At 44.0% G+C, this 14,976-nt stretch overlaps 1 protein-coding gene across 2 annotated transcripts in view; it reads left to right on the top strand.

The window, feature by feature from the left end:
* Positions 1-14,976, top strand: part of LOC132392320 (disintegrin and metalloproteinase domain-containing protein 9-like) — a 134,686-nt gene that overhangs the window by 96,118 nt on the left and 23,592 nt on the right. For both annotated transcript variants that reach the window (XM_059966145.1, XM_059966148.1), the window contains exons 14-16: positions 1,846-2,041; positions 5,918-6,023; positions 10,288-10,471. In XM_059966145.1, the coding sequence (XP_059822128.1) occupies positions 1,846-2,041; positions 5,918-6,023; positions 10,288-10,471 (486 nt within the window). The remainder of the gene's footprint in view (positions 1-1,845; positions 2,042-5,917; positions 6,024-10,287; positions 10,472-14,976) is intronic.

Raw genomic sequence — 14,976 nt, 5'->3', positions numbered from 1 at the left:
GTCCCGACGACTCCACTCGGAGTTGAGGGCTTTCTTCTCCTTCCGCCAGAATATTACATTTTGCAATAACACAAACATTAGTCACATATTTAGGAGCTAGTAAAAGGTTGAGTTTAAAAAACAAAGAAAAAACCATCCTAATCCGTGGGCCAGGCAACATCTGTGGAGGGAAATGGGCAGTGGATATTTCGGGTCGAGCTCCTTCACTTGGACTGCCAGAGGGGAGATGAGATGAGGGGAAGGGGTGGCAAGTGATTGGTGGATCCAGACGAGGAAGGGTAATTGATCAATCCGGATGGAGAAGGGAAGGGTTGTAAAAGGGGCAGAGGCTGGGAGGTGATAGGTAGAGGCAACAGAGGGCAGCAGACCATGAAAGCTGATAGGAAAAGAAGATGGACCATGGAAACCAATAATTTACCCTACCAAGGGCAGCTGGGGACAGGGGAAGGGGCAGACCCAGTGGGCAGATGGGAGAAGGTGGGGAAGGAAATAGATTCTTGCAAACAGGTGTGTGTATGCACCTGGAGGAGAGGGAGTAAAGGAACAGAGGTGGAGTAGTTTTTGAAGAGGATGTGTTCAGACATGGCACTAAGTCGCAGGGAAACCAAACCAGGAAGATTTGGCAGGGGGAATAAATTATGAAATTCACAGATCCATCTGCTGTGAACTAGAACCATTTTAAGTTGGTAAGTCTAAGTGATCTGAGTTAAGGCTACATCTGAGCCAACAAGAGATTCTGCAGATGCCAGAAATCTTGAGCACCATGTGTAAAATGCTGGAGGAACTCAGCAAGTCGGGCAGCATCTGATGGAAGAGAATAAACAGTCGAACTTTCGGCTGAGAATTCTGGTCGTTCAGCTGATGAATGGTCTCAGCCAGAAACGCCCGCAGTTTATTCCCTTTCTTTGCTGCTGCCTGACTTGCTTTGTGTAGTGGTCATGAAGGAGCGTGACTTTGCTGGAGTAGGTGAACGGCTTTGTTTAATGTTGATAAATTACATCCAAAACTCAGGTGAGGTGAGAAAGTTTTTCTTTACCCAGTCAGAGGTGCTGTGCCTGAAGGGTGGGAGAGACAATCTCAAAACATTTAGAAGAGGAACGATGGAGGAAGGGAATTAATGAGATCAGAAAGCAAGGAGCTGAAAGGTTGGGGCATGGTGGTTCAAGGGAAGGAGCGATCCAGCAAACCTCCCAATCCCTACACCTTTGGGGTGAGTGAGGTAGCTCACACATGGCCACAGGGTGAAGGCAAAAACTCCACATGTCCGGCCCCAGAGGTCAGGATTGAACCAGAGTCTGGGAGCAGTTCTACCAGCTGTACTTCTGGGCTACGGGCAACCTGTCAATCCCAAATAACCTTTGGAAGCAGAACTCCAAAAGAACATCCTCTACTGCAAAGAAATTTCCCCTTCTGTGCCGGAGGTTCTTAATTCCTCATCTTGAGGTAGCAGTGTCTGATCTCCAACCCTGTCCATCCCTCCCTTACCCCATTGGGAGGTTCCAGACTCCAGTGGGTCAAGTTCAAGCTCACTTGGCCCAATCGAATGGGAGCTTGGAGATGGATAAGCAGCCATTTGATGTTTAGACCACTGTGCATTAGACCTCACTGCCAGCTCCTGGGTGTCATGTCACACTTGAATGTGAATCTGTGCATGGCTCTTTTTGAAATATTTCCAATTATAGTAGGTTTGGGTAGCATTTGCAGCTGAGGTCCGGGCTGAAAGAGACTCTAGTCTTTATGATCGTCCTGCATGGTTACGGAGCAACATGCATGTCCAATTGTGTTGCTGATCTTGTCACATCCTCACCATGTAGCTGACGTTTAATTTCCACTTTCTCCCGGCAGTTCCTGGCTGCCGGAACCGTGTGCCGAGCCTCTGAAGATGAATGTGACCTACCGGAGTACTGCAATGGAACAAGCCACAACTGCCAGGCCGATGTATTTGTGCAGAATGGCCACCCCTGTCAGCACAACACCTCCTACTGCTACAACGGAATGTGTCAGAGCTACGAGAGTCAGTGCGTGGCTCTGTTTGGCCAGGGTGAGTACCGCAACGTCACCACAATTTAACCTTCCCCTGAATTGCAAAGGAGCTATTTCAGATGATCCAGCAAGTGATTTTGTTTTTAGTTCCATGAGCTTTGGGTATATTTTTTTTTAACCCACAATTCTTCTGCCTGCTCGCCATCATTGAGGTAGTGGCAAGACGATGGTCAATCCAGTCGGAAGAGCTCAGTGACAGGAGAGGAGATTTACGGTACATCACTGTGGTCACTCATCACTGCAGTGTACGAAGAGAGTGTTAACATTTCCAGATTTGTATAAGGATGGTGGGAATCACTCAGTAGAGCAGCTTACGTAGAGGGAGTTAGCATCCCCCATCAAGAAGGCCTCAGAGATATCTGCTTCTCTCTCAGTAAAAGAACCAACAAGTTCCCCTCCACCACCATCCTCCGTTGTCCGTCAGATCTGGTCCTCCCCCTCAGCAGTTTTTCCTTTGGTTCCTCCGACTTTCTCCAGGCTCGAGGAGTAGTCACGGGCACCTGTCTGGTCTCCATCTATGCCTGCCTCTCTGTTGGCTGCGTAGAGCAGTCCATTTTCTAAGCCGTCCGTGGTAACGCAGCTCAACTTTTCCTACTCTATGTTGGCGACTGCGTCGGTGCTTCACGCACCCATGCTGTGCTCATCAATTTCATCAACTTTGCCTCTAACTTCCACCCTGGCCTAAGGTTCACTTGATCCATTTCAGACACCTCCCTCTTCTTTCTCGATCTCTCTGTCTCCATCTCTGGAGACAAACTTTCAATTGACATCTTTTATAAACTTACCGATTCCCACTGTTATCTTGACAATACTTCTTCCCACCCTGTCTCCTGTGAAAATACTATTCCCTTTTCTCAGTTCCTTCGCCTCTGCCGCATCTGTTCCCAGAATACAGCTTTCCTTTCTAGGACAAAGATGTTCTCCTCCGTCAAAGAATGGGGTTTTCATTCCTCCACCATGTATGCTGCCCTCACCCTCACCTCCTCCATTTCCTGAACATCCGTGCTCACCCCATCTTCCCAGTGCTTTAATAATGATAGAGTTCTTCTTGTCCTTTCCTCCCATCTCATTAGCCTCTGAATCCAACACATCATCCTCTGTAATGTCTGCCACATCCAAATGGATCCTACTTCTAAACATATCTTTACCTCTCTCCGCCTTCCGCAGGGATCGTGCTCTAACATTTTCAGGTTTGTGTCAGGTTGGTGGAATTACTCCGCAGGGCAGTGTGTGCAGAGAGAGTTAACGTTTCCAGGTTACTTTCCCTTGGTGCACTTCAACAATATGAATTGTCAACTGCGTGTCTCCCTCCGTAGATGCTACCAGACCGTCTGTTTCCAGCATTCACTGTTGTTGCTCTGGATTGAATGGTCAGCACCTGCTGTTGCTCACGTTCCTGTGGTAATCCAGGCCATGTCTGACATGAAATCGGGGAATTGCAGATGCTGGAAGTCTACATACTGGCAGTACTCAGAAGGTCATATAGCATCAGTGGTGTGGGAGATTTCAATAACCGCACTGATGTGCATTTGGAGACAGAGAATGCAGATGTTGGAATCTAGAGTAACGCAAACGCTGTCAGAGAAACTCAGGCAGCATCACCTTAGAACTGCATTTCACAAATGTACTGTGATATTTTGCTCCTGTACATTCTTTCTGTCTCTGTGACTCACACACTCTGCCTGTGTCTCTCTCTGTCTGTGATGTGTCACGTGCATTTTGCCTGTCTCTCTGTCTCTGTGTCCTGTGCGTTCTATCTGTCTTGCTCTGTCAATGCGTGTGTCTTGCACACCCTGCCTGTCTCTGTCTGCCTATATGTGTCTTGCGTGCTCTGTCCCTCTTTGTCTCTCACGCAAATGAACCATTCTCATTAATCCCTCAACCGAATCTATCCATAAGTAGTAGAATCATTACCACAGCTTGTGCCTGACCTGATCACAAATATTCCTCATCCCACCTCTCCCTCCCCCACGCTCTCTGTTTCACAGTTCTGATGACAGGTGACTGTTCTCAACCATTCATCTGATGTGTGGAACTTAAACCATTGACTTAAATTAGGCTGCAGCTCCTAACTTAGCAAGTTGCTTGGAAAATGATGTTGGAGAGGAAATAGCGAACAAATGAAGCTAAGTATTTTGCACCACTCTTCACTGTGGAAGACGTTAACAGTACGCCGTAAATTCAAGAGAGTCAGAGGACAGAACTGTATGAAGTTGCCATTACTAGAGAGAAGGTTCTTGGGAAACTGAAAGGTCTGAAAGTAGATAAGTCACCAAGAATAAGTGGCCTACAAGCCAGGGTTCTGAAAGAGGTTGGTGAAGAGATTGTGGAGGCATTAATTAATGATCTTTCACAAATGAATTGATTCTCGCATGGGTTTGGAAGGCTGGAAATTTGCAAATGTTACTTAACTCTTTAAGAAGGTAGCGAGTCAGAAGAAAGGAAGTTATAGGCCAGTTAGTCTGACCTCAGCAGTTGGGAAGATGTTGGAGTCGATTGTTAAGAATGTGGTTTTGGGATAGTTGGAAGCACATGATAAAATAGGCTGAAGTCAGCATGATTTCCTTTAGGGGAAAATCTTGCCTGACAAATCTGTTGGAATTCTTTGAAGCTGGATAGACAAAAGAGAATTGGTGTAAGTTGTATATATGGATTATCAGAAGGCCTTTCACAAGGACCACATGTAAGGCTGTTGAACAAGTTAAGAGCCCATGGTATTACAGGAGCATTGGCAGATTGAAAGGAGGCAAAGAGTGGGAATAAAGGATGCCTTTTCTGGTTGGGTCTCATTGACCAGCAGTGTTCCACAGGGGTCTGTGTTGGAACTGCACCCTTTTACGTTATACGTTAGTGACTTGGCAGAATTTATGACTTTTTGGCTAAATTTGCAGATGATATGAAGATAAGTGGTGGGGCAGGTAGTTTTGAGGAAGCAGAGAAGCTGCAGAAGGACTTTGCCAGATTAGGAGAATGCGTAAAGAAGTGGCAGATGGAATACTGTGTTGGTAAGTGTGTGGTCATGCACTTTGGTAGAAGAAATAAAAGCATAGACTAATTTCTAAATGGAGAGAAAATTCAAACATCTGAGGTACAAAGGGACTTGGAAGTCCTTGTGCAGGATTCCCAAAAGGTTCATTTGCAGGTTGAGTCAGTGATGAGGAAGGCTTTCATTTCAAGGGGACTAGAAGCAAGGATGTAATATTGAAGCTTTATAAGCACTGATAAGGCCTCACTTGGACCGGTTTTGGGGCTCTTATATAAGAAAGGATGACATTAGGATTCAAAGGAGGTACAAGAAAATGATTCCGGAAATGAAAGGCTTATCATATGAGAAGCATTTGATGGCTCTGGGCCTCTACTCATTGGAATTCAGAAGAATGAGGGGTGACTTCATTGAAACCTATAAATGTTGTAAGTCCTTGATAGAGTGGTTGTGGAGAGGATGTTTCCTATGGTAGGAGAGTCTGAGACCAGAGCACACAGCTTCAGAACAGAGGGACGTCCATTTTGAACAGAGATGAGGAGAAATTTCTGTAGCCAAAGAGTGGTGAATCTGTGGAATTTGTTGCCGCAAGTAGCCGTGGAGGCCAAGTCTTTATGTATATTTAAGACAGAAATGGATAAATTCTTGATTGGTCGGGGCATGAACGGATATGGGAAGAGGGCAGGGAAATGGATCAGCCATGATGAAATGGCGGAGCAGACTTGATGGGCCAAATGGCCTAATTCTGCTCCTACATCTTACGGTTGTATGGAAAACATAAAATGTTTTGTGTCGCAGGATTGAACTACAGGGGAGTTTAACGCTTTGATCGAGGCAAGTGGAAGGAGGAGTATCTGACTGAGCTCTTTGTATTCATTTCTATCCTCTCAGGTGCAAAGTCTGCTCCACAACAGTGTTTCCAGGAAGTGAACTCTAAAGGTGACCGATTTGGAAACTGTGGCATGAGCGGCGTCCACTACAAGAAGTGTGAGATCAGGTGCTGCTCCTTGCTTTCTGATGCAGTCTGTCAGGATTGAGGTTGACTTGCCCCCACCCTAGCTCTTAAGGGTGGAAGATGACCTGTGTGAATACTTTGCAAATTGGCTGCCAAAGGTGGTCAATAGAGGGAGGTCTGAGTCCAATGCCAAGGAGATCCAAGATGAGACCAGGCTCTGGCACAGAGTTAACATGTGTACATTGATATGTTCTATAAAGTTAAATGCACAGACACAAACAGAGAACTAAAAACCTTTTCCTTGTCTACTCTACTCCTGTCACTTCCATCCCTACCCTACCGTTGGCACCACAAAGTGCTTAAGAGTCAAAGAGTTACTCTACATGGAAACAGGCCATAGGCTCTTCTCCATACCAAGCAAGTTGTTTACTTGAGTTAGTCCCATTTCCCTGCCTTTGCCCCATATTCCTCCATTTTCCGTGTCGGAAATTGTACCCATTTCCACCATTTACTCTGACAGCTTGTTCCATATGCCCACCACCCTCTCTGAAGGATTTGCCTCAGGTTCCTTTAAATGTTTTCCTTCTCACTTTTAACCTATGCCCTCTAATTTTAGACTCCCCTATCTGGGAACAAGTCTGTACGCATTCATGTTATTTGTACCGCTCGTGTTTATAAACCTCTATAACGTCACTCCTCAGCCTTTGACGCTCCAAGTAAAAAAATGTCCCAGCCAGATTTGAGCTCTGCCGTCCTGGTAACATCCTTGTGAATCTTTTAAAAAATTTTTTGCATCCCCTCTTGCTTAATGACATCCTTTCCATATCCAAGCAACTGGAACTGCACACTATTCTAAGTGCGGCCACTCAGAGAACATCTCTTCTGCACAAGTGTTTCTAGCAGGTGAATCCTAAAGGTGACTGAGCTTGCAGCTTTTACAACCATAAAATATCATCCTAACTCTTTACTGTAATGAAATCATTTGACTGTTGGCTTTCACTGGAACCATTCTCATGGTTATTGGCAGCACTATAGTAACCACAGCATAAGGCATAAAATATTTGTAGTAAATTTTGTACAGGGTGAAAGCATTTTGTTTTACTCAAGACTGATTGTGAAGTCTGTCCATTGAATTTTCACCCTTCTCCCAGGATCAGTGCTTGACATGGCTTTGAATAATTAATTCAAGAGTGGTTTTGAAAACAAATCTGTAAAATTCTGGTGAATGATGAACAAAAATGGATGACATTCAAAGAGTTCTCGGGTGACTGAGGAAACTGGGGATAGTGACAAGTATGATGACATAGCTGTTAAGATAATGGATTAGCAGCCAGAGTTCTGGATGCTTCACTCAAATCCCATCATGACAGAAATTAAAAGAAGCTGGAAAGAAACAATCCAGTGCGACTCCAATTAAACTGCTGTCCAACTATTTGGTTACATTTTCTAGTGAACAATATCTTTTTGAATAAAGAGGTGTGCTAGGATGCTAATAGAAATAACACTAAACAGTCTGCAAAATATGTTTTTAGAGTTTTACGGTTACCCTGTTGTGAGAACTCATTTGCTTCATTTTTCTTCAGAGAAGAGATTTGTCTACAATAGACAGTAGGTGCAGGAGTAGGCCATTTGGCCCTTCTAGCCAGCACCGCCATTCACTGTGATCATGGCTGATCATCCACAATCAGTACCCCGTTCCTGCCCTCTCCCCATATCCCTTGACCCCACTATCTATAAGAGCTCTATCTAACTCTCTCTTGAATGCATCCAGAGGCTTGGCCTCCACTGCCTTCTGGGGCAGAGCATTCCACAGATCCACCACTCTCTGGGTGAAAGGTATTCTGGGACTACCTTCCCTAGTCTGGTCTAGTTCAAAAGTACAAAGGTCTATACAAATGTGTGTGATAAGGCTGATCCCTCCGGTCAGGGGAATCAGGAGTAGGCAACATGTGGAAGTTTTTGTGAAAAGAGGGACCGATGTGATGACACCATTTTCGAATGTGGCCTCCTCTTCCGTCCAGGTTCACTTCCTGTTACAGTGGCATTAATTTGGTCCTGGTTACGAGACTGAGCCGGTGAACTTTTCTGGAAAGGAGCATGTGAGTGACCTCGAATCGTTAGAGTAAAGTGGACTTGGCCCGCTCCACAGCAGCCAGTATCACATCAGGAGTCCACGTCAGCTTGCAGGCTTATCTTTATTGAGCAGTCTTGATAGGTCCAATCATTGTTTATCATTATGCAACCACTTTTTAAAAATTAACTTTTAGTTTTCAAGATTTTGTTAAATTTTGTGTTGGGAGGCAATTAATGAAATCGGCATAAAACTTTAATCATAATAACCTGACTGATCGTGATGGGTAAATGAACATAAATCAATGAAATACAATTCAGCTCATTTAATTATACAATGACAGGTATCGCTCACCATACCGGCTGCTATCTGCAGTTTCCTCACTTGCCAGAGAACTCTTGATCCTCTCAACTGCACCCTGATTTCGGGAATATGTGGTTCAATTACAGTGGGTCTCCCTTCCCAGCGTCGCTGTGGGAGCTCCCTCTCCACAGGGAATGTAGCACCTTAACATGATGCATCATTACCACCTTATTGAGGCCGGGAAGGCTGGCCTGGGCAGCGGCACCTATTGCCAGGAAAATAATTTAAAAAGAAAGCTAATAGACTGTGCTGAGGTCTAAGTGACAATTTGGTAGAGAAGGGCCGGTTTGCTACAGCACCACTGTGATCCCATATTCCAGACTTTTGTCACTTTCTGTGAACACACATTTTAAAGAAAGTCTTTTCATATCACTTTACCTTGCCAATCGCTGAGGAGAAACTTTTCCCTCTTGGTGAGCTCTGAATTTTTGAATCTCTGCTGCAGAAGGCGGTGCAGGCAGCTGTGGTCTTGGGTCTCTCTAGGTTTACGGTCACTGGGGTTTCTAACCTTTTTTTTTAATGCCTATGAGCCTTACTGTTAACTGAGGGGTCCATAGACCCCAAATTGGAAACCCTTGAGGGGAAAATATGTTGAAAACTTCCATGAATTTATGGATTGGTGGTGGTGTGAGAGATAAGATGGAGCAGCAGATCCTGGGAGGAGATCTGGTAAAAGTTTTTAACGAGCATGTGAGCCATCGATAGTACTGTCTTTTCCCTAGCATCAAAATATCTAACACCAGAAGGCATGTATTTAAGCTAAGAAGGGCAAGTTCAAATGTTTGGCAGCTGCTGTGTGCTGCCATTGGTGATAGTGGTGGCAAATATGGTAATTCAAAGTATATTTATTGTCAAATGAATGAATCAAATTGTGGGCAATATGTTAGATTTCTGTGTGAGGAAGGGGTTGGAGGGTTTATGGTTTTCAAGTTTTAGTTTTTGTAGCTGTCTTTTTTCAATGACAACCATGTTTATTCTATATTTCATGGCTATCTGGAGAAGGCGAATCTCAGAGTCATATTCTGCAGATGTACTTCGAGAATAAAATGAGCCTTTGAGCGCGTATGTTACCCTACACAGTACTACCTTGAGATTCATTTTTGCAGACGTTTATAAGAAAGAAAATAAAATACCATAGAATTTTATGAGAAACTATATATAAAGAGTGACAAACAATCAATGTAGGAAGGAAAGCACATTATGCAAATAAAGATAATGCAGAGAATATGCGTTGTAAGCAGTCTTGAAAGTGACCCTGCTGCTCATAGAGTCAGTTCAGAGGAGTGGTGAATGAATTTATGCACGATGGTTCTCTCCTGAACCTGACGGTGTGGGACTTACGGCTTCTGTACTTCCTGCCTGGTGTTAAGAGGGCATGGCCTAGATGATAAAGGCCTTTGATGATGGATGCTTCTTTCTTGGAGCAGAGTAAATGTCCTCGATGGTAGGGGAGGCTTTGGCTGTGTTGGACTTGGCTGTATCCAGGCTTTTCTGTTTCTGGGCAGCGCCGTTTCTGTGGTTGCATCATGGAAACACCAATTCATCAGAGAATGGATAGACATGAACATTGTATAGACACAAGGGATTAGTGCACTTGGGTGTTTAAATAGTTTAGCACAGCATGGTGGGCTTGAAGAGCACAGCATGGTGGGCTTGAAGAGCCTTCTATGTTCCTGCTGTATGTGTTATGTATGGAGTTTAAGTAACATAAAGCCAACTGTGCAAGGTATTAAATTCAACTCAGACCAGTCAGTCAGACTTGGGCAAAAGAGAAATAGCAGCCAGCGCGCTCTGTTTCACGATCCCTGTTGCTCTGCGTAATGCTGTTCTCGTCTTGCACATAAATGTCTCCCATTATTTCTTTTCATCCAGGAATTCGATGTGTGGGAAGTTGCAATGTGTGAATGTGGACAGGAAGCCTATCTTTGGCATCATGCCTGCCTTCAGCCTGACACCTATTGGAGACGTCACCTGCATGGGGGTTGATTTTAAGATGGGGTCAGATGTCCCTGATCCTGGCATGGTAAACCCAGGCACCCAATGCGCCACAGGCAAGGTACGGTTAGAATCTCATAATCACCTTTTGTCAAAAGTTGTATTTTCTTTGGCGTTGTAAAATTTTTGCATTTGAGTGGGGACTTTGGGGCATAAACTACAAATGGAGATTTGGATGTCAGTAGCTATCTAGAGAATCAGAGTGCAGCTCCGATGTGCATTCTTTTCACTGGATATTTGAACAACTACAAGGACATGAACTTGTTTGATATAGGCCATCCCGCAATTGCAAATGCATGATATATGGACATCCCTACACATAAATGAACTCTAATAATATTAATTTCAGAAGTCAAACATGCATCTCGGCCCAAAACGTTGACAGCGCTTCTCCCTATAGATGCTGCCAGGCCTGCTGCATTCCACCAGCATTTTGTGTGTGTTGTTTGCATACTTACATTTGGTTCTATACTTCCCTCCTCTCCCCCCCCCCCTCCACTTTTAGTAATTGTTCTTTATTATCAATCTTGTCGGTCTCAACACCATTCCGTACAACACTGGAACTGCGGATAGACACCACATCGGGTTACTGTATATGGTTAAATATTGAGCAATTGTGTACAGAGAAAATCAATTTTTGAACATCTGTGAGAAAAACAACCCTGTTAGTTGGGCTTGCCAGTAATTGGCACATTTCTAAACTTGGGCGTGTTTATATCCTAGCATATTTTGGCATGGGACTTGGTCCACAATGACAATGTGTCCAGAACACAGAGATTCCATAGTTAGAGGAATAGAGGTGTTGTTCTGTGGACGTGATAGAGAGACCTAGATGGTATGGTGCCTCCCAGATACCAGGGTCAGGGATGTCTGGGATCGGGTCTATGACATTCTGAAGAGGGAGGGTGAGCAGCTGGAACCCTCGGTATGTACTAGCATCAATGAGTTGGGAAAGGTGAGAAGGTCCTGAAGAGACATTTTAGAAAGCCAGGTAGAAAGCTGAAAAACAAAACCTCCAGGGTAATAATCTCTGGATTGCTGCCTGTGCTCCACACTGGTGAGGGTGAGAGTAGAATGATTTGGCAGATGAATGTGCGGCTGAAGAGTGGGGCAAGGCTTCAGATTTCTAGATCATTGGGATCTCTTCTGGGGAAGGTACAAAAGGGATGGGTTACACCTGAACCCGAGGGCAGCCAATACCTTTATGAGGCTGAGCAGGGGAGAAGAGAATCAGCCACGATTAAATGGTGCAGCAGACTCAACGGGCCAATTGGCCTAATTGGGCTCCTTTGTCTTATGCTCTTATGACAGGTTTTCTAGAGGGTTTAATCTAATTCAGCAGGGGGTTGGGAACCAGAGTGATAGGGTTGAGGATGGGGAAGTTGGATTACGGACAGGCAGTGTATAGTGAGACTACCAGCAAGGAGAGGGTGGTGATCAGGCAGCGTTGTTGTCAACAGGATGAGTTGTGATGTAAAAGGGGAACAAAACTGAAAAGGATGATGAACACATGACTGAATGTGATATTTGAATGCAGGCGGTATACAGAATAAGATGGACGAACTTGTAGCCCAGCTACAGGTAGGCATTTATGACATTGTGGGTATCACTGAATCGTGGCTGAAAGAAGATTATAGCTGGAAGCTTACTGCCCAAGGATTCACATTGTATCAAAAGGACAGGCAGGTAGGCTGAGGGGCTGGGGTAGCTCTGCAGGTTTAAAAACAAAGAAATCAAACCATTCAGCAGGAGTGGCATAGGATCAGAAGTTGTAGGATTGTTGTGGGTAGAGCTAAGAAACTGCAAGGGGAAAAACACCCTGATGGGATTTGTATACAGATTTCTGAATGGTAACAAAGATGTGGTCTACTGATTATAAAGGGAGACTGAAAATGCATGTCAAAAGGGTAATGTTACGATGGTCATGGGGCATTTCGATATTCAGGTAGATTTGGAAAATCAGGTTGGTGCTGGATCTCAAAAGGGGAAATTTGTATAATGCCAGTGAGAAGACTTTATAGGTCCGCTTGTGGTTAAGCATACTAGCAGATCAGCTATTTTGGATTTGATGTTGCACAGTGAACCGGAATTGATTAGAGAGCTTTAGCATAAAGGAATACTTGGGAGGCAGTGATCATAGTATGAGAGAATTCACCCTGCAATTTGAGGAGGAGAAGTATCAGTATTACAGTGAAGTAAAGGAAACTACAGAAGTGTGAGAGAGCAGCTAACCAAAACTGGTTGGAAGGGAACACGAGCAGGGTTGATGGCACCTCTGGAGTTTCTGGGAGCAATTTGGAAGGTGCCGGATAAATACATCCCTGAGAAGAAGTAGTATTCTAAAGGCAGGGACACACAATTGTGGCTGGCAAGAGAAGTCAAAGCCAACCTAAAAGCCAGGGAGGGGGCCTATAATAGAGCAAAAATCTGTGGGAAGTTAGAGGATTGGGAAGCTTTATAAAAACCAAAAAGCAACTAGAAAGTCATAAAGAAGGAAAAGATGGAATATGAAGGTAAGTGAGCCAATAATATTGGAGGATGCTAAAAGTTTCTTCAGGTATATAAAGTGTAAAACAGACTCAAGAGTGGATATTGGACTGCTGGAAAATGATGCTGGAGAGGAAGTAATGAGGGACAAGGAAATGGCAGATGAACTGAATAAGTATTTTGCATCATGGTTCACTGTGCAGGATACTATTGATGTGCTAGAAGTTTCAGAGTGTCAGGGGACAGAAGTGAATGAAGTTCCCATTATTAGGGAGAGGGTACTCAGGAAAGATCTGAAGGTAGGTAAGTCACCTGAGCCCCAGGGTTCTGAAAGAGGTGGCTGAAGAGATTGTGGAGGCACTAATAATGATCTTTCCAGAATCAGTTGATACTGATATGGTTCTGGAGGACTGAAAAATTACAAATGTCACTCCACTCTTCAAGAAGGGAGAGAAGCAGAGAAAGAAATTATAGGCCAGTTAGTCTGACTTCAGTGGTTGGGAAGATATTGGAATTGATTGTTAAGAATGTGGTTTCAAGGTACTTGGAGGCACATAATAAAACAGGCCATAGTTAGCATGGTTTCCTCAAGGGAGAATCTTCCCTGACAAATCTTTTGAAGAAATGACAACAGGAGAAACAATGAATTGATGGATATTGTTTACTTGGATTTTCAGGAGGCTTTTGACAAGGTGCCACATGTGAGGCTGCTTAACACGATAAGAGCCCATGGTATTACAGGAAAGATTCTAGCATGAATAGAGAATTGGCTGATTGGCAGGAGCCAGAGTGGGAATAAAGTGAGCCTTTTCTGATTGGCTGCTGGTGAATAGTGGTGTTCCATAGGGAACTGCATTGTGAACTCTTCTTCTTGCATTATATGTCAATGATTTGGATGGTGGAATTTTCGGCTTTATGGCCAAGTTTGTGGATGATGCGAAGATGGGTAGAGGGCAGGTAATATTGAGTAATTGGAGAGGCTACAGAAGGACTGAGATAGATGAGGAGAATAGGCAAAGAAGTGGCAGATAGAATACATTGTCGGGGAAGTGTATGATCATTGCACTTTGGCAGAAAAATAAAAGTGTAGACTATTTTCTAAATGGAGCGAAAATTTTAAATTTCTAAGGTGCAAATGAACTTGTGAGTTCTCATACATGGATTCTCTAAAGGTTAGTTTGCAGATTGAATTGGTGGTGAGGAAGGCAAATGTAATGTTAGCATGCATTTTGAGAGGACTCGAATATAAAAAAACAAGGATGTAATTTTAAGGCTTAATAAGGCACTGGTGAGGCATCACTTGGAGTATTGTGAGCAATTTTAGTCCCTTATCCAAGAAAGGATATGGTAATGTTGGAGAGGGTTCAAAGGAGTTTCACAAAATTGATTTTGGGATTGAAAGGTTTATCATCTGAAGAGCATTTGATGGCTCAGGGCCTGTACTCACTGGGATTCAGAAGAATGAGGGGAGATCTCACTGAAACCCATCGAATGTTGAAGGACAACCACGAGGAAATCTGCAGATGCTGGAAATTCAAGCAACGCACACAAAATGCCGGTGGAACACAGCAGGCCAGGCAGCATCTATAGGAAGAAGTATTGATGTTTCAGGCCGAGATCTTTTGTCAAGTCTAACTGAAAGAAAAGGTAGTAAGAGATTTGAAAGTAGGAGAGGGAGAGGGAAATCCAAAATGATAGGAGAAGATAGGACTGTCCACTAGCTGTCCGCTATGCTACCATGCCATTCTTCATAAATTCACAGTTTAAAGGCTGGAATCAGTGATAAGAGACCGGGAAGTCGAAGGAGTGTCATTACAGGCTTTTTCCTTCCTTCGGAGGGTATCTGCCACCTGGCCTGTATGTGGCTACGTCTTAACAAGTGGCTGAACAACTGGTGCTGCATTCCGAGAGGTTGTTTCCAACGGCACAACCGTGTGAGAAATGTCTTCCGCACTTTAATGTTGATTGTCACTTGTATTAGAAAATTAGAATGTAGATCAGTTTTAGCATAATTAAACCTTACATTTCACCAAACTGAGTAAAAACTTATTAGCTACAAATTTGGGAAGGAATCGCATT

Source organism: Hypanus sabinus, chromosome 1 (assembly GCF_030144855.1).
Source record: "Hypanus sabinus isolate sHypSab1 chromosome 1, sHypSab1.hap1, whole genome shotgun sequence".
Lineage (NCBI taxonomy): Eukaryota > Metazoa > Chordata > Chondrichthyes > Myliobatiformes > Dasyatidae > Hypanus > Hypanus sabinus.
The sequence above is the reverse complement of the archived record's forward strand: the minus strand, read 5'-3'. Positions and strand labels throughout refer to the sequence as shown.